The sequence below is a fragment of the Salvelinus fontinalis genome, chromosome 27 (genome assembly GCF_029448725.1).
Source record: "Salvelinus fontinalis isolate EN_2023a chromosome 27, ASM2944872v1, whole genome shotgun sequence".
Lineage (NCBI taxonomy): Eukaryota > Metazoa > Chordata > Actinopteri > Salmoniformes > Salmonidae > Salvelinus > Salvelinus fontinalis.
Window position 1 is genome coordinate 16346762 of NC_074691.1, and position 20121 is coordinate 16366882.

A 20121-nucleotide genomic window follows, 5' to 3' on the forward strand; every position below is an offset into this window, starting at 1 on the left:
TGTTCCACATAGAAACGCGATATGCGAAACCCGAGTCGCCATCGCTTCTCTCTCTACCTGTGCGGCGATTCGGTCCGACTGTGGTGTCTTCGGCGTTGTCTCTCTACCTCCTCACTCTTCTTTGTGAATCAACCTTGCATCCCAGCTGCGCGCCGATAATCTCCTGACGTTTTTGCAGACAGTTTGACTCACCAATGACTGTCCTCCGGCATCCAAATGATGTTTGTTACCCAGTAATGAAATACAGCTATGTCCACAGGGGGCATTCTTTGACCAATAGTCTACCAGAGAGCGGAGTGTCAATTTAACAAAGGTGGAGACTACGTCAGAGCTTTGGCGAGCCTTCGGGATGGATGTTGCTGTGCTTTCAGCAGGTAGCCGTCCTTGCGGGCGGCTGTTTTCTGGCTTCATATCGAATCAAATCAAACATGTGTTACGACAATTTATTGCAGTCATGATAGGTTACGCAAATAATGTGCATTTTTGACAGATTCCTAAGCACGTCTCTCAGTTTGCTCAGGTAGCCTAAATTGATGATCGGTATCATTTATAAACGTCTGTTGTCTGGGAATATTTTAGCCCTTTGAGCATGTGCATCACCATTTTGAAATGTATAACCAAAGACTGTCAGTGCATTTAATGAGTGCATGAATGAACACAGGCTATCAATAATTGATGAATAAAAAACAAAACATTCAAGTGTGTCCAGTAGCCTAACTTTCTAACCTTAATCAACCTCCATTTTCAGCACTGTTCTCGCACATCAATAAGACCATTTCATTAGGCAGACATATTTCCTCTTGTAAACAAGTCTAAACCTGTGATCGGACAATCCATACCTATTCAAATAGACCACTGTACACTAATGGCCATCACTGACAATCTCAGGGACCGATCGATCAACATTCCTTTGTACTAGGCTACAGTTGCATCAATATGTGTGCACACTGATTCCACACTTCAGAATAGTTTGTATTTGTTTTGGGCATCTAAGAGCAGGCTGGCCTTGAGATGGTCTATACCAGTAGAATTAAGCGACAATCTTAAGGCTACATTATATGGTGTAAAAATATCACTGCCTTCATTTAACCCTTTATTAAGACAAGCCAGATCTAGTAGGCCTATATTGAGGCAAAGCAACCTCAGACTTTGTTCATAAAGTGAGGTATGATGCCATATATAAAATGGTCAGTACATAGTAATAATAGTGCATAAATACAATACAGGTTTCATACTGATGCCACGTGCAGTGAATATTTTCTGTATGGGTCAGAATCTATCAGATTATATTCTATTACATCACAAAATACTGATCAATGTCTGTACAAATCCATAATCAGCTGTTGGACTGGGCAGGAAGGGAATGTACGGTTAGAAACACTGTTGGTTGGGTAAAAATAATAAAAAGGGAAAGACCAATTCATTTGAAAACGGTTCCACCATCTCCTGCATTTTCAGAAGTAGTATCATTATATAAGTTCTAGATAAGTTCTTTAAAATATACAACTTTTTTAACTAAGCTCTTTAAATAACTTCCTGAAAGTGGCTCCATTGATAAAAAACTATTTGGCAGGTGTTTGGACAGGACTGTAGAGCACAGTGCCCTTGTGTGGCATTGCTTGGCAGGGCAGGTCAGCTCTACCGGTGTCTGTACTGCACTGTGCAGGGAGTCTCAGGCTGTTGGGTCCCTACCAGATGGAGATTGCTCTGGGGAGAGTAGAAAATTATAGACATAAAGTAATTGGTAGTGATACTGTCATGGAAATTCTTACACAGGGACATTCATAGTCAATGTTAAATTAATCATTGTTTATTTGTCAGCGTGCTGGAGAGGTTCCAACCAACTCAATGGACCATAGTACACATGTCAATCAGGAGCTCTACCCGGGCAGACCCAGCAGTTGTCTTATATACAGCTGTACACAGACAAGTTATGTTTGCATGATTTAGCGTAATTAATTCATCATTACCGTTTTGTCTCATTCATGTGACCGACCAATACTGGTTCATAACATGTGACCGACTAACATCTCAAGAGGCTTCTTCTCTCTAAGCTGAGACCTTGAAAGTGAGATATCTTTTGTTTGTTCTCAAAACAAGGTATGGGTGTACTGCCAAATTGCTGCTACTGATGTGAGGATTTGTTCAGTCAACCACTTGCATGAACACAGAAATTGATTTATAGAACAGCACATGAATAGAACAGAAATTAGTTATAAGAAAAACACAAACATTAACATTTCCCTTACAGTACACTACAGTATTTAACTTTAGATACTTCAATATTAGTATTTAAATTAATGTATGTTTTCAAAGTCCCATAAAATGAGAAAGTGGTTTCCAAACTTACAGGTTTAGGCAACGGGTCCATGAGAGTGACATCATACTTGAAGAGAATCAAGGCAGCAAACATGTGGAGTTCCATTATGGCATACCACCTGTTGATACAATTAAAAACACATGATTAACATGTTTACTTCTCCAAAAAACAAACAACTGGTGATATCAAACTAACCTAACACACACAACAGTAATCTCAGACACAGAGAAACTAACATACACTCAAGGTAATGGGATAGGATCCAGTCATCCTTTTCATCTGTCTCTCTTACTGAGAGACTCTCTCCTTTGAGGCACTATCTTTGTTAGCATTTCAGCAGGTTATCAGACACAATGGAGGTGCCATTCCCGGCTAACCCAGAGCTGTCACAAGAAGAGAGGACATGAAAGGTGTAGGAACTGGTGCTCTTGTTTGATTCCAATGTGTCATTTTACCTCTCCTACATTCACTGCTGAAACAGCAGAGTGCTCCGACAAGAGAGTGAGAAAGACAGAAGGGATAGCGAGAGAGAGATGGAAAGAGAGTGAGAGAGACAGAAGGGAGAGCGAGAGAGAGATGGAAAGAGAGTGAGAGAGACAGAAGGGAGAGCGAGAGAGAGATGGAAAGAGAGTGAGAGAGACAGAAGGGAGAGCGAGAGAGAGATGGAAAGAGAGTGAGAGAGACAGAAGGGAGAGCGAGAGAGAGATGGAAAGATAGTGAGAAAGACAGAAGGGAGAGCGAGAGAGAGATGGAAAGAGAGTGAGAAAGACAGAAGGGAGAGCGAGAGAGAGATGGAAAGAGAGTGAGAAAGACAGAAGGGAGAGCGAGAGAGAGATGGAAAGAGAGTGAGAGAGACAGAAGGGAGAGCGAGAGAGAGATGGAAAGAGAGTGAGAAAGACAGAAGGGAGAGCGAGAGAGAGATGGAAAGAGAGTGAGAAAGACAGAAGGGAGAGCGAGAGAGAGATGGAAAGAGAGTGAGAAAGACAGAAGGGAGAGCGAGAGAGAGATGGAAAGAGAGTGAGAGAGACAGAAGGGATAGCGAGAGAGAGATGGAAAGAGAGTGAGAGAGACAGAAGGGATAGCGAGAGAGAGATGGAAAGAGAGTGAGAGAGACAGAAGGGATAGCGAGAGAGAGATGGAAAGAGAGTGAGAGACAGAAGGGAGAGCGAGAGAGAGATGGAAAGAGAGTGAGAAAGACAGAAGGGAGAGCGAGAGAGAGATGGAAAGAGAGTGAGAAAGACAGAAGGGATAGCGAGAGAGAGATGGAAAGAGAGTGAGAGAGACAGAAGGGATAGCGAGAGAGAGAGATGGAAAGAGAGTGAGAGAGACAGAAGGGAGAGCGAGAGAGAGATGGAAAGAGAGTGAGAGAGACAGAAGGGAGAGCGAGAGAGAGATGGAAAGAGAGTGAGAGAGACAGAAGGGAGAGCGAGAGAGAGATGGAAAGAGAGTGAGAAAGACAGAAGGGAGAGCGAGAGAGAGATGGAAAGAGAGTGAGAAAGACAGAAGGGAGAGCGAGAGAGAGATGGAAAGAGAGTGAGAAAGACCGAAGGGATAGTGAGAGAGAGATGGAAAGAGAGTGAGAGAGAAAAACAAACAGGGCTTTAGGGAAAAGGACAGAAGTAAAGAGAATAACAGTAGAGACCTTAAGAAAAAGCTGTGTGCTGGTCTTTATCAGTGATCATAACCTGGAAGACTGCTTCAGTTGCACCCTGTGACTGCTGTGAGTCATACCGGGGTATTGTGTCAGTGACGCAGACACAAGGCCAATCTCCTAAAATCATCCAAATCAAACTAGACTGGATTGGTGGATGGGAAGAATGAAATATGGGAGTGTCATACACGGCATGCTCTCCATAGTTATTTCTGTGCCTCTCCCCTCCCTCCTCCCACCACTGTACCCTGGCTGTGATCATTTGAGCGGCCTCCTGTGTGAATTAACCACTGAGATGCAGGATGCTAGCTCTAGCATGACAATAAGACTCAGTGGTGAGTGAGCGCTAGTGGGCCAACGCAAAGGCTTACTTTGTAGCCTGTCTGCTCAGTGCAACTGACAAAGCATACTTTCTCTGTTTGAGTTAATACAGAGGCACATATTCAAGGACGGCAGATAAGTCATTGCCATTTCATTGCCATTTCTTTCAGCATGTCTGAATATGCATAGGTTATGACTATGTCTGTGTGTGTCCTAGAGAAAGGGGTCACAGGTCAGTCCCACTCTACAGTACGCCTGTGTCTTTGATCCTGCTGTGCAGCTGGGAACATGCCCTGATCTTTTCCCTGCTTACGTCACACCGCCCCCCTGGCCGCACCCGGCCGCTCTGGACCACCACTGATGTCCCAGTCAGGGCCCCAGAGGACCAGAGGGTTGACATTCAGGGGCAAAAGCGCAGCACAGCCATACAAACTATACAAACCCAGAGCCCCAAGCTAGCCACCTCCCCAGAGACAGTGACAGACACAGCAGGAGGCTGGAGGACAGGGTAAGACACCAGCAATAATACTGTAGTACCCACATAATATGCCTGTGGTATATCGATCTTCACAAATAGCTATCAATGCTTATTTTACTGGTGCAAAATAGGGCTAGAATAGTCAGCAAAAAATATAAAACGCCCCCAAAATCATACATGGAAGCCATATCCAATACGATACCTCTAAATGCCAATTTGGCGCCAACACAAAGCCTTATTCATTGTTTTTGACAGATTCAATTCTACTTAGCTGGATTTGCAAGAGAATGGATACCAGCATGATGGTAGTAGCTACTATTTATATATAACTTTGATTTAACTAGGCAAGTTAGTTATGAACAAATTCTTATTTACAATGATAGCCTACTAAAAAGGCAAAAAGCCTCCTGCGGGGACGGGGGCTGGGATTTAAAATAAAAATATAGGACAAAACACACATCACGGCAAGAGACACACTACATAAAGAGAGACCTAAGACAACAACATAGCATGGCAGCAACACATGAAAACACAGTATGGTAGTAACACAACAACAACATGGTAGCAGCACATGATGGTAGCAGCACAACATGACGACAACAACATGGTAGCAACACAACATGACAACAACATGGTAGCAACACAACATGACGACAACATGGTAGCAACACAACATGACAACAACATGGTAGCAACACAACATGACAACAACATGGTAGCAACACAACATGACGACAACATGGTAGCAACACAACATGACAACAACATGGTAGCAACACAACATGACAACAACATGGTAGCAACACAACATGACAACAACATGGTAGCAACACAACATGACAACAACATGGTAGCAACACAACATGACAACAACATGGTAGCAACACAACATGACAACAACATGGTAGCAACACAACATGACAACAACATGGTAGCAACACAACATGACAACAACATGGTAGCAACACAACATGGCAGCAGTACAACATGGTAGCAGCACAAAACTTGGTACAAACATTATTGGGCACAAACAGCACAAAGGGCAAGAAAGGTAGAGACAACAATACATCACGCAAAGCAGCGAGAGTGTCCGTGATTGAGTCTTTGAATGAAGAGATGGAGATAAAACGGTCCAGTTTGAGTGTTTTTTGCAGCACATTCCAGTCGCTCGCTGCAGTGAACTGAAAAGACGAGCGACCCAGGGACGTGTGTGCTTTGGGGCCCTTTAACAGACTGTGACTGGCAGAATGGGTGTTGTATGTGGAGGATGAGGGCTGCAGTAGGTATCCCAGATAGGGGGGAATAGTCTAGTGTGTGTTCTGAAGAAAAAAACATGTCTGTTTTTCTAACCTTCCTGGGCACTGGTTTCGGCCTCCTCCAAATGCCACAAACCCTTCCAAGAAGACATTCTTTACTAAATCTGCCTTCTCCCATCGTTCCTGTGGGAAGAGAAGAGATTTTATTTCAGCTTTATTTATATCCTAGAAAAGGGCTTCAAGCAATACTATTTTAAACCACATGAACAGGGAAGTTTGGCTTGCTTTGAACGTTTTCATTTTACATTGTGAGCAGTAAATGGATTTCAACCAGTCATTTCAAACCATCTGAATGATTCTCTGCTGTACTTATAGATTGGAAGTCGTGTTCCAAAGTGCAACTGCCCACCAATTTCACAGTGTGTCATAAGAAAATACTAGAATGTCACGGATTCCCCCGGTACTGCTGCTCATTCCGTGCACCAGTTCCGGAGGTCTACATCACCGGCCTCTAGGCGTCACTGAACTGTTTCATTACACACACCTGGTTCCCATTTCCCCTGATTGGTAATTGTATTCATGTGCCCTCTGTTCACCATTGTCTGTTATTGTTCCATGTCCGTTGGTCTTGTTATTGTTCCATGTCCATTGGTCTTGTGAGTACCTGTGCTCTGTTGTTTTGGCTTTCGTGCTGCGTGTATTGTGTACTCGTTATTATGGGTCTCGTTCCGTATATTTATTAGAGGTTTAACCTCACTCTGTTGTTTGGGTTACACCCCTGTGTTTTTGTATACATGTTAGTTTTGGGCTTCGTCCCCGTGCCTTTTCATGGCATGTTGTATATTTTGGGTGGAGTATCAAACCCCCCTATTACTAATTCCTGCGCCTGTCTCCATTTATTCAACGTGACATAGAAAGGCTACTGTTACTAACCTGGAGTTAGCGGTTATTACATAGCATTATGCACCACAAACCATAGACTATTGTATAGACCAAGTGGCTACTATAGGTTATTCACTCAACCCCTGTCATAGCAAAAGATACCAACCTCACTGAAGATGATAGAAGGCATTGACTCACTAAATCGCCTGCAGTCTCTGACCACTGCTGCAGTTTACCTCACAGCCCAGACCTTTGACCTACTCCTCCATGTCACAGAAACAAAAATAAAGCTCTCCTTTCCGGGTATATGTCAAGCGGCTAAATACGTGCCCTGGTTTTCAAGCACCCTCATCCGCACTGTTGAAGCAGGAGGAGAAATAACATTATTTGCCAATGCTCTCAAAGTCCATTTATACTGCAGCAGCGTAGGCATGTGGGGCTTCAAATATTTAGTCTGTTTTTAAGAGAGAAGAATGAGGGAGACATAGTCCGTGACCCGGGAATGCACTCCTGTTGAAGATACAAGTGCATTTCTTCTCTCTGCAGGTAGGGGGACGCTAACCAAAAGAGGAGGAGGTTCATTGCGGTGATAAATGTCATGTCCCCCACCCCACCACCACCGAGTGTCATTCATTTTACATTACACGTCTGTTGGAAGCCTGAGCTGACGCACGCTCCGGCCCGGCTCTCAGGGGAGGCTGACACGCACACACACACGCACAGAAACAGGCATGAAAAATGCAAAAGACATGCTACTGCAACAACTCGTGTGTTAAGGTGGGTTTATGTGTGCCCTAAAATATCCAACTCACTACCTTTCCATGTATTTACTGTGCCCCACCAAGTTGAAATACTGACTTGAGAGCATCCCCTTCATCATCAGGTTAATATCCCATATCATTTAAGGTAAATATGGTAGGTCTAGTCTAGTACTTACCGGTTTGAACTCCTCTGGTTCAGGGAAGTAATGTGGGTTCCGATGGGCCCAGTAAGGAGACACCATTAACAAGTCCCCTGGTGGAATGATGTAGTTCTGGAAGAGAGGAATACACACATATGCACGCCACTTTACATATACTGTACAATTTATGTAAATTAAGGCTTGACTTTGAAGGGAAAGCTTATTTCAGAGTCTTTCGGGGGTCAGGAGGCCCACCTGTATCCTGAGGGGTCGGACCACTCTGCGTGTGATGGCTCCAGGGGCCCGAAGCCGGATGGCTTCCAGGATGCACCACTTCACATAGGGCATCTGTTGCAGCTCTTCAGCGGTCACCTTGGTCTTCCTGGTGTCTGTCATGGACACACACACACGGTGGAACGAACACACACACTTGGTGAGATATACACACAAACACACCTACTGAAAAGATACAACCGTCTACCACTGAACTTGTGCTGTTTCAGTATGCATCACTGAGCTGGTATGATTACATATCAGACCCATTATGATTCCGTGGGATTTCATTAGGAGATATGCATATGTAAGTATAATTGAAAGTCTCAAAGGGGCCGATTGTTGAAAATTCACTTAATTACTATGTCATGAATATAGTCTTCTCAGATTACTGAAACCACTGAGCATAATCATCATCACTCCCTAGAAACAGGACTTCTGCCTTCAAAAGTGTGCCAGGTGAGTGTTGCGCTACTGCTGACACCTGCTGGAGGTTTAGGGACATTGTCAGACTGGAGCGAAATGAGATGGAGAGACAATTACTGTACTGCTTCATCTACCATTGTATGTGTTAAGATCTCCAGTCATGGTAACACCAGGGCCAAAAACAACATCATTGAATTCTTAGAAGCAGCCATAAGTTTACTCAGCAAAACCACACGGTCAAACGGCACATTCATTCATTACCAAGGTAAAATACTCCATCCACCAACATATCCCAATCTACTCCAGGTCATCAGGACCTCACGTACTGTACAGCAGGTTAGAGAAGCTAATGGGGCATGTGTCAGTGGGAGGCTATAAAACAGAGGAGCGATAGCATAGTGTAGCTCACACCTTGGTCTTTGAGTGCTGCACTGATCTGCTCCATGGCTGTCTGGTAAACTGTGGGATTGGACAAGATGAAGGCTACAGCCCAGAAGGTAATCTAAACAAAAGACATTTTATATCAAATATAATTATGATATCTCCAATCAAACCAATTTAAATGCCAATTAACTAGAGCATCTGGCAGATTAAAAACTCAGGTGATGAAGGTGAAGAGTAGCGATCGTAAATCTAATTCATATATAAACGATGCCCCTGCTTATCAGTAATAAGATTTGTAAAGATTACTCACTGGAATTGCATTGGCAAGCGATGCCCATAACATCAGTAATCCATAGTTGGGCAGGAATTTATCTGTGATTAAGGTGACAAGGTGTTGCAGTAACGTCTGCAAAAATGCCATACATACAATCATTTACAATGAGGTTAGGCGAAATACAGACTTTATACATTTCATGCCCTTGGAAATTTCACTATACGATGGCATCTATCGTACTCGTTATACATTAAAGATGTGACAATAACTAGTACGAACTCGGACCCAGGCGCAGAGAAACACAGCAGGCAGAGGTGAGGGTAAATCCAGAATGTTTACTGAAGTATTCACAGGAAAAACAACAAAGCAAGTGCACATGAGTACAAGACAAGAGACCTGAGCAACCGGCCCATTTCCATAGAGGAACCTATATAGTCCTAAACCAGGTGAACCCAATAATCCCAATCAGGCTCACCTGGACACTAAAAACATAAGGATGACCTCCAGTGGCACCCTCAGGGATAACACTCCATGATGACCTCTAACCTGTGACAGGATCCCCCCCCCCCCCCCCCCTCAAGGAACGGCTCCCGACGTTCCACCAAGGGTAGCTGAACGTTGACGGAAATCCCGAATGAGTCCAGGGTCCAAAATGTCCCGGGCCGGAACCCAGGACTGTTCCTCAGGGCCGTAATCCTCTTAGTCCACAAGATACTGAGTCCCCCGCCGGATCTGACGGCTGCAGAGTATGAGCCGCACCGTGTAGGCTGGCTGTCCCGCTATCATGCGAGGCCGAGGTGGAGGCCGAGTGGCCGGAACCAGGGGACTGGAAACCACGGGCTTAAGTCTGGAGATGTGGAAGGTGGGATGAACCCTCCTGGACCGGGGAAGATGAAGACGGTAGGCCACTGATTGATGCGCCGTAGAATTTTGAATTGCCCAACGTACCGGGGTGCCAACTAACTAGATTCCACGCGTAGAGGCAGGTCCCTAGTAGACAGACAGACCATCAAATCAAATCAAATGTTATTTGTCACATACACATGGTTAGCAGATGTTATGCGAGTGTTATGCGAGATGTTATGCGAGTGTAGCGAAATGCTTGTGCTTCTAGTTCCGACAATGCAGTAATAACCAACGAGTAATCTAACCTAACAATTCTACAACTACTACCTTATACACACAAGTGTAAAGGGATAAAGAATATGTACATAAAGATATATGAATGAGTGATGGTACAGAACGGCATAGGCAAGATGCAGTAGATGGTATCGAGTACAGTATATACATATGAGATGAGTAATGTAGGGTATGTAAACATAAAAGTTCATAGTTTAAAGTGGCTAGTGATACATGTATTACATAAAGATGGCAAGTTGCAGTAGATGATATAGAGTATAGTATACACATATACATTATATTAAGTGGCATTGTTTAAAGTGGCTAGTGATACATTTTTGATCAATTTCCATCAATTTCCATTATTAAAGTGAGCTGGAGTTGAGTCAGTATGTTGGCAGCAGCCACTCAATGTTGGTGGTGGCTGTTTAACAGTCTGGTGGCCTTGAGATAGAAGCTGTTTTTCAGTCTCTCGGTCCCTGCTTTGATGCACCTGTTCTGACCTCGCCTTCTGGATGATAGCGGGGTGAACAGGCAGTGGCTCGGGTGGTTGTTGTCCTTGATGATCTTTATGGCCTACCTGTGACATCGGGTGGTGTAGGTGTCCTGGAGGGCAGGTCGTTTGCCCCCAGTGATGCGTTGTGCAGACCTCACTACCCTCTGGAGAGCCTTACGGTTGTGGGCGGAGCAGTTGCCGTACCAGGCGGTGATACAGCCCGACAGGATGCTCTCGATTGTGCATCTGTAGAAGTTTGTGAATGCTTTTGGTGACAAGCCAAATTTCTTCAGCCTTCTGAGGTTGAAGAGGCGCTGCTGCGCCTTCTTCACAACGCTGTCTGTGTGGGTGGACCAATTCAGTTTGTCCGTGATGTGTAAGCCGAGGAACTTAAAACATACTACCCTCTCCACTACTGTCCCTTCGATGTGGATAGGGGGGTGCTCCCCCTGCTGTTTCCTGAAGTCCACAATCATCTCCTTTGTTTTGTTGACGTTGTGTGTGAGGTTATTTTCCTGACACCACACTCCTATGGCCCTCACCTCCTCCCTGTAGGCCGTTGGTGTTGTTGGTAATCAAGCCTAACACTGTAGTGTCGTCCGCAAACTTGATGATTGAGTTGGAGGCGTGCATGGCCACGCAGTCGTGGGTGAACAGGGAGTACAGGAGAGGGCTCAGAATGCACCCTTGTGGGGCCCCAGTGTTGAGGATCAGCAGGGTGGAGATGTTGTTACCTACCCTCACCACCTGGGGGCGGCCCGTCAGGAAGTCTAGTACCCAGTTGCACAGGGCGGGGTCGAGACCCAGGGTCTCGAGCTTGATGACGAGTTTGGAGGGTACTATGGTGTTAAATGCTGAGCTGTAGTCGATGAACAACATTCTCACATAGGTATTCCTCTTGTCCAGATGGGTTAGGGCAGTGTGCAGTATGGTTGCGATTGCGTCGTCTGTGGACCTATTGGGGCGGTAAGCAAATTGGAGTGGGTCTAGGGTGTCAGGTAGGGTGGAGGTGATATGGTCCTTGACTAGTCTCTCAAAGCACTTCATGATGACGGAAGTGAGTGCTACGGGGCGGTAGTCGTTTAGCTCAGTTACCTTACCTTTCTTGGAAACAGGAACAATGGTGGCCCTCTTGAAGCATGTGGGAACAGCAGACTGAGATAAGGATTAATTGAATATGTACGTAAACACACCAGCCAGCTGGTCTGCGCATGCTCTGAGGACGCGGCTGGGGATGCCGTCTGTGCCTGCAGCCTTGCGAGGGTTAACACGTTTAAATGTTTTACTCACGTTGGCTGCAGTGAAGGAGAGTCCTCAGGTTTTGGTAGCGGGCCGTATCAGTGGCACTGTATTGTCCTCAAAGCGAGCAAAGAAGTTATATAGTCTGTCTGGGAGCAAGACATCCTGGTCCGCAACGGGGCTGGTTTACTTTTTGTAATCCGTGATTGACTGTAGACCCTGCCACATACCTCTTGTGTCTGAGCCGTTGAATTGCAACTCTTCTTTGTCTCTATACTGATGCTTAGCTTGTTTGATTTGCTGAGGGAATAGCTACACTGTTTGTATTTGGTCATGTTTCCGGTCACCTTGCCCTGGTTAAAAGCAGTGGTTCGCGCTTTCAGTTTCGAGCGAATGCTGCCAACAATCCACGGTTTCTGGTTTGGGAATGTTTTAATAGTTGCTGTGGGTATGACTTCGCCGATGCACTTTCTAATGAACTCGCTCACCGAATCAGCGTATTCGTCAATGTTGTTGTTGGACGCAATGCGGAACATATCCCAATCCACGTGATCGAAGCAGTCTTGAAGCGTGGAATCAGATTGGTCGGACCAGCATTGAACAGACCTGAGTGCGGGAGCTTCTTGTTTTAGTTTCTGTCTGTAGGCTGGAAGCAACAAAATGGAGTCGTGGTCAGCTTTTCCGAAAGGAGGGTGAGGGAGGGCCTTATATGCGTCGCGAAAGTTAGAATAACAATGATCCAGGGTTTTACCAGCCCTGGTTGCGCAATCGATATGCTGATAGAATTTAGGGAGTCTTGTTTTCAGATTAGCCTTGTTAAAATCCCCAGCTACAATGAATTCCGCCTCAGGATATGTGGTTTCCAGTTTACATAGAGTCAAATAAAGTTTGTTCAGGGCCATTGATGTGTCTGCTTGGGGGGGAATATATACGGCTGTGATTATAATCGAAGAGAATTCCCTTGGTAGATAATGCGGTCGACATTTGATTGTGAGGAATTCTAAGTCAGGTGAACAGAAGGACTTGAGTTCCTGTATGTTATTATGATCACACCACGTGTGGTTAATCATAAGGCATACCCCCCGCCCCTCTTCTTACCAGAAAGATGCTTGTTTCTGTCGGCGCGATGCGTGAAGAAACCAGCTGGCTGCACCGACTCCGATAGCGTCTCTCGAGTGAGCCATGTTTCCGTGAAGCAAAGAACGTTACAGTCTCTGATGTCTCTGATGCAACCCATGCTTGGATTTCATCAACCTTGTTGTCAAGAGACTGGACATTGGTGAGTAGTATGCTAGGGAGTGCTGCGCGATGTGCCCGTCTCCGGAGCCTGACCAGAAGACCGCTTCGTTTCCCCCTTTTACGGCGAAGTTGTTTAGGTTCGCCGGCTGGGATCAGATCCATTGTCCTGGGTGGAAGGCAAAACACAGGATCCGCTTCGGGAAAGTCATATTCCTGGTCGTAATGATGGTGAGTTGACGTTGCTCTTATATTCAGTAGTTCCTCCCGACTGTATGTAATAAAACCTAAGATTACCTGGGGTACCAATGTAAGAAATAACACGTAAAAAAACAAAATACTGCATAGTTTCCTAGGAACGCGAAGCGAGACGGCCATCTCTGTCGGCACCGGAAGTCACACCATCTGGCCTGGACGCAGGAGGTTGATAGCACAATCGTAGGGCCTGTGAGGTAATTTGCTGGCCCTTTGTTTGCTGAAGGCCTGACCCAAATCCCAGTAATCCCGAGGTGCGCAGGAAAGATCAGGCTTGTCACTCCCAGCTGGAGGAACAGGAGAGTCGGAAGTCTCCAGACAAGCAGGACCAGAAAGGTCTGGAGAGAGTTGCTGGCAGGTAAAATGGCATGAAGGATTCCATCTCAGAACTCTCCCAAAGGCCAGTCAATCTGAGGATTATGGGTGGAAAGCCACAGATGTCCAAGAACCAGGGGAAGCTCAGGCGAGTTCACCAGATGAAACTGGATAAGCTCCACATGGTCAATCCAGAACTCGTAGCTGAATAGGCATGGTGAGTTGCTTCACCTTCCCAGACGCTAGGGGTTGACCATCCAGTGCAGTGACCGACAATGGAGTGTCCAGCACAGTGAGTGGCAGCCTCTGTTGGCGAGCTAATGTGCAATCCAGAAAACAGCCGGTAGCCCCAGAGTCTATGAAAGCAGAAATGTCCAACTGCCCATTGTCCCACCGCAGATTGGCCGGAAGCAAGGTGCGTGCCGTGTCGGCAGCTGGAGACTATCTGACTCCCCAGTATTCTCCCGTTTACTGACGGGTCATCCCGTTCTCCCGTCAGCTCGGGACAGGAGGCCCGGAAATGTCCAGACTGTCCACAGTAAAGGCAACGTTGCTCGTTAATCCTGCGCCTTCTCTCCATAACGGAAAGTCTTGTGCGTTCCAATTGCCCCGGCTCCTCTGAAGGATATGATGGGGAACCAGAGCCAAATTGAGAACTATGACAGGATATCGGACCAGCAGGCCCAGCATATGGCAATGGCCCAAATGAATAATCGCCTCCCTTACCGGAGCAAGAAACACTGGAACCAACTCGGAATCCTTCCGTCCTCTCATGACGACATTCCCGAAGCCGGTTGTCAATCCGGATGGCCAGAACGATAAGCTCCTCCAGAGTGTCAGGGTTGTCCTGGGAAGCCAGTTCATCCTTGAGAACCTCGCTGAGTCTGTTCAGAAAGACTGAGTGAAGTGCCTCTGTATTCCAACTGCTCTCAGCAGCGAACGTCCGAAAATCAATGGTGTAATCAGGACGTAATCGGGCTAGAGCCCATCCTGAGAGCAAGGCGATGACATATGCCACTCTGGAACGCTCGGCGGGAAACGTTGATGCCTGCAGCTCAAAGACCAGCGAACATTAGAGCAGGAACCCACGACACCTCCCAGGATGCCCCTCATAGCGCTCCGGTGCCGGGAGATGAGGCTCCCGAAGGGAGGGAGATGATGAACTTGTAGAAAGTGGAGGGTTAGGAACCACCACGGGTGCAGCAACCGTTGCTCCCGTCTGTCTGGTCTGCAGAGTGAACACAAGAGTTCCTAAATCCTCCGACGATGTCTTCAGCCGCGCCTCATGGCGACCAATCACAGCTCCATGGTGAGTGAGAGCCGACCGCAGGTGGTGGAGCTCGGAATGTCCCTCGGATGACGGAGAAATCTCTGCTGGGTCCATTTTTGTCTCAGGTCTACTGTGACAATAACTCTAGTACGAACTCGGACCCAGGCGCAGAGAAACACAGCAGGCAGAGGTGAGGGTAAATCCAGAATGTTTACTGAAGTATTCACAGGAAAAGCAAGTGCACATGAGTACAAGACAAGAGACCTGAGCAACCGGCCCAGTTCCATAGAGGAACCTATATAGTCCTAAACCAGGTGAACCCAATAATCCCAATCAGGCTCACCTGGACACTAGAAACATAAGGATGCCCTCCAGTGGCACCCTCAGGGATAACACTCCATGATGACCTCTAACCTGTGACAAAAGAGCCAAATATTGCACTAACTAGAAGTTAGAACACCAGTATGCAGGCCAGGAACATCAGTAAGATCAATCTTAGCTGGCTGGTACAGGTGCTGTTCTGGAATCAGGATGCTCATTTTAAAGGTTTCGCCTGGTCCAATGACCGTTCATCAATCAGAAGCCTTTATCAAGATGATATATAGAGAATCTTTAGGGCTGATAACGAATGAGTGACAATATGATTCATATCCTAACTGGGACAACTGCCAAGGTGGGTAAAAAGTACATCTCGTCCCATAAAGAATTATCATTACATCCATCTACAGGAGACAACCTTGGCGAAATGATTAAAATAAAATGACAATGTCAGACACCAACTGTTGAGTTATGAGACTCGAGTCAATGTCAAAATGTCAAATGTCCAATATGCAAATTAATCATCCATTCAATATAATCATAGTACAATGATCGAGCATTTAAAACGGTATTGTTCTCTATTCAAAGATAGGACTCACCCTGTTGCCTGATTCACTGGATGTCTCGTCATCCTCTGCTTTGACCACCATGTTCCCCAATAGAGACAGAAGCCAGCATTTGGAACTGGCCCATTCCCTGCCCCAAAAATACAACTATTTAGAAAACAGACAGTGCTGTAGCCTTGTGCCTAATCTCACATGGCCAGCCTTCCAAAATCCTGTCTCATTTACTCGACTACTGAAGGCTTGCTTTCCAAAGCTACCTTGTACCCTACCCTCACATGAGTATCACATCCACACTATGTCAATAAAGGTAGCTTTTAACTTAAATCAACAGTCTGGTCAGACTGTCTTGTTTATTCTTAGATAGGCCAACTATACAGTACATCTCAACACAAAGGTTTTGCCCTTAATTTCCTGGGATTTGCTTTAAGCGTGTAGTCCTTAGTAAATAAACTCTATACTGCTTCCATAACAGTGGGATAATTTGGTTCATTGGTTTATTTTTTCATGTGAACAAACTAATATTAGCCAGGACCGAGGTCCAATATAAATATACAGTGTATTGGTCCAATCTATATTGTCTTATGTTACACCTAAGCAATGTACACATACACAATGAAATGTATATCCCACTCCATTCACCTGCCTACTACAGTAGTTTGAAGACAGCAACTATCAGACTAACCAGGCCTGTGCCACACTGACCTGAGGAACATGTCTGGTAGCTGGGAGCCGTACTCAAAGCCCTCGTCGTAGATGGCAAACTTCTCCTTGAACTGCTCCATGGTAAAGGGACTGCCTGGAGAGTTATACTTCCCCAGTAGGTTACTCATCACAGCAGGGTACATTACGGCCCTGTCAGACATGAGAGGAGAGACGAGTCAAAGACTATTATAGAGGCTAATGGTCAGTCTGGTCAGAGGGCTTTAGGTACTGCTGTGTAGGGATTACGTTGGGAAAAGATCATTGCGAGACTCACCACTGTAACATCACCAGGAATTCAGCATTTTCTTTCTTTTTCCCCATAAAATGGTTCTTGAGTTGTCTGAGTGATGATCGTCACCAGAGATATACGTGTGTGAAAAGTTGTGTGTAATACAGGGTAATAGTGCAAAACAGACCGTGCTGTTACATGATGAGCCAATCAAATGTGAGAAGTGCATAATAGTCCTTTATCTCCTAACATGTTTCCTAATTCTTTCTTTCCTGTCATGTTTCATCTTCCTGTCCTGTTTCATCTTCCTGTCATGTCCGTCAGTCCAGAAATTCTGGTTTAGGTAGTTCTTCCACTAAAGGTAATATTATTTCAGCTGTGAAATATGACTCCTGAGACCTGAACGATAGGTGTGGTGGACAGGACAAAGGATTGGCAGCACCCTATAGTATATTACTCATCAAAGAAGGATAGGACTACACAGTCACATGCCAGGGGTTGATCAACCTTATGAAAACAACCTCAACACACAGCCAGTTACCGTATTCTAATGCTAGTTAACCTAACACCAATCCTAATAAGACAATTTCAGTGATCCATATTGCACTCCTGCCACTTGTTCTTCTAAACGTTTTCCTGTTTCATACCTACTGAACACTCGCCATACCTCTCCCTCCTCTCCATAAGGGATGAACAGATACACAGTCAGAGACTCAGTATCGGGTACCGGGACACTGTAGTTTACCTGACCAGCTCGTTGAGTCCCCCAGAGCCCTGGTCCCCCAGCGTCTCCAGGTGGTCGTTGAACTCTTCACACAAGTGGTCAGTCAGCTGAGCCACATTGCCTGGGGTCAGACGGCCCTTGATCAGAGTGTTGCATGCTGGGTGGAACTTATAAAAACTCTCCTTGCTGATGGAAGCTACAGAGAGAGAAACACATTGCTGTATTATGTTGTTGGTCATGTTTCTATTGTGTTGCTGTGTTGTCCGCATGCCACTTTTAAACCCATTTGGACATAACTAAAGTGAAGTAAAGTGAATTGAATCCATTCAGCTTGAAGCTTCTGTTATTGTAACAGTCAGTGAGCTGGTCAGTATCAGTGTAAAACAATAGATAGTCTATTCATAATTTATTATGAGCCTGTAGATAGAATATGAATAATGTACAGAGGGGATATATCTTTCAGTACACACTCGCAAGACACTTTCAAGAATCCATCGATCATTAATGTCTCTTGAAAACAGAGAAAACTGAGAACTTGTTTTATTATTTACTACTACAACAAAAATTCTAAACACTTCCAGTCAGATGTTAAATGTGGCAGCTGAGTAATCTGACCCTATGGGGAGAAGGCTGAAACCACCGGCAGGTGGACCAGCGAAGGCCAAAGTCAACTAACGTTTCAGCACAGGAAACTGTAACACACACAGTAAAACCCCACCTGTGTTATGGACAGGCTCTTGGACTGCCTGCTCAAAATCCACATCTTTGGACATGAAAAATGTGCGAAAGTCTTCATGAAGGGTCACAAAGGTCAATCGCTTGCCAGCCGCAACAACAGTGAAGACAGGTCCATACTGGAAAATACAAATTGTAATATTTTTATAGTCATTATAATTTTGTCTTGATAAGAAAACAGACCTGGTAGTGCTCTTTGGACAAGATTGTGTAAACAAATGGATAAAACTTGATGGCAGCAACAGTCCTAATCAGGGATTCTGACAGCGTTTGTCAGAATTAACTTTGTTAAATAAACGTTGAAATTAGATCAATAAAACGGGAGGGAGTGAAACAGGTTGAAACAGGTTGAAACATGAGTACAACATAGTAATAACACACAGCTGAACAACAAAACAACCAAATTGCCACTACATCACAGGAATGCTTATCTGAATAACTATAGTGTGCGACTTCGAATGCCCCATTCATACAACTTGGCCACCCCTCCAAATAACAAAACCCCTGGCACAGCAGTCATTTCCCTGCACAACGGTTTGCATCAACAGGGTCAGCACATGCTGCTAACTAGCTCCCCAAGGCCCAGTTACATAAATTACTAAGTGAACTCAATAGGCCGTGATGAAGTTGAGAAGGCCGTGGGCAGTCTGGCACAAAATTCTGCTCCTAGCTTTACAGTGGAACTGAGCTTGGCATGTGGCAGCCTTCGTTGATTGAATGTATTTTTTCGGCAATATTAGCGTTTTGACTAGCCATGTGTGTAGCAAATCTACCATCACTGAGTGTATAGGTTCAGGGTTTATCGCTCATGTGTGCTCTCCCATGATTTCTAGGAAGGAGCATCAATTGATTGAAGCTGATATAGGCAGTTAATGAATTAGGGAGATAATGCTACAATTACAATGGTGGCAATAAAACCCACGTTTGTTGAATTACACATATGTGACACAGAGTTCAGCAGATTGAGGTGAGCTCCTGAAGAGACCAAAGACCTTGGACTTTGAGAGTCCCACAGCCACATGGCATCATTATCTGCTGATGATCATCTATCCATATATCTGATAGACCTATCTGAATTTGGCGAAGCTAAGTTGGATCAATAACAATTGTTTGTGTGTGAGTGAGCGAGAGAGAGAGAGAGTGAGAGAGAGAGAGAGAGAGAGAGAGAGAGAGAGAGAGAGAGAGAGAGAGAGAGAGAGAGAGAGAGAGAGAGAGAGAGAGGGGGGGGGGTGGACAAAGTATAACACAGGGATGCAGAAGCGAACATTAGTTATCATCGATATCACAAGGTCAGACATCAAACAAAATGTTGACACCATCACAACTCGGAGATTATGTGGGTCAATATCTGTAGCATTCGAACAAATAAACAATTAGGTAATAGGGTCGAAAACGTAATATTCAGAATAAACATCAAATGAGGATGTAAAAGCATATACTAAAGCCCAACCACCTGATGTTTGTTACCTTATCTCTGGCTTGAGATATGAAAGTCAGCGGAGATTTCCCAAACTCGAATGCCACACCAAACCAGGGGATCCATCCTTTAATGCATGGTGGAGCATTTGGATAATTTCCCGCAAATAAAAGATGCGCTGAAATAGCCAAGACAACCAGAGACAGTACCAACGTTATAACGTCCATCACACCTGTCTGAAACCCCTAGGGCTCGCTCGGAGGCAAAAGCGGGTGTTGAAATGAAAGGAAGATTAGCCAACCAGAGCGGGGCCTCTTTCTCAGTCTGATCCAAT

The 20121-nt window shown here is 45.2% G+C and overlaps 2 protein-coding genes across 2 annotated transcripts in view; both read right to left on the minus strand.

Moving 5' to 3' along the window:
* rcan2 (regulator of calcineurin 2) overlaps window positions 1–974 on the minus strand; it is a 114668-nt gene extending 113694 nt beyond the window's left edge. Inside the window, exon 1 of the mRNA XM_055885024.1 lies at window positions 58–974. The gene's annotated coding sequence lies outside the window, so the exon portion shown is untranslated. The remainder of the gene's footprint in view (window positions 1–57) is intronic.
* A 106-nt stretch (window positions 975–1080) lies between these two features.
* Window positions 1081–20101, minus strand: LOC129825155 (24-hydroxycholesterol 7-alpha-hydroxylase). Its single transcript, XM_055885014.1, has 12 exons — window positions 19838–20101; window positions 18354–18489; window positions 17657–17831; window positions 16683–16832; window positions 16014–16110; window positions 9203–9298; window positions 8920–9010; window positions 8065–8198; window positions 7846–7941; window positions 6121–6209; window positions 2351–2438; window positions 1081–1707 (listed from the first exon to the last, which is right to left on the minus strand). The coding sequence occupies exons 1-12, from the start codon at window positions 20012–20014 to the stop codon at window positions 1639–1641; spliced, it is 1398 nt and encodes a 465-aa protein (XP_055740989.1). The 5' UTR covers window positions 20015–20101; the 3' UTR covers window positions 1081–1638.
* Window positions 20102–20121: the final 20 nt, after the last annotated feature.

Coding starts and splice junctions, on each gene's coding strand:
- LOC129825155 (XM_055885014.1), bottom strand. CDS start 20,014: ATGGACGTTATAACGTTGGTACTGTCTCTGGTTGTCTTGGCTATTTCA. Junction 16,833..17,656: donor GGACTCAACGAGCTGGTCAG/GTAAACTACAGT, acceptor CATGTCTGACAG/GGCCGTAATGTACCCTGCTG. Junction 9,011..9,202: donor CGCTTGCCAATGCAATTCCA/GTGAGTAATCTT, acceptor TCTTTTGTTTAG/ATTACCTTCTGGGCTGTAGC.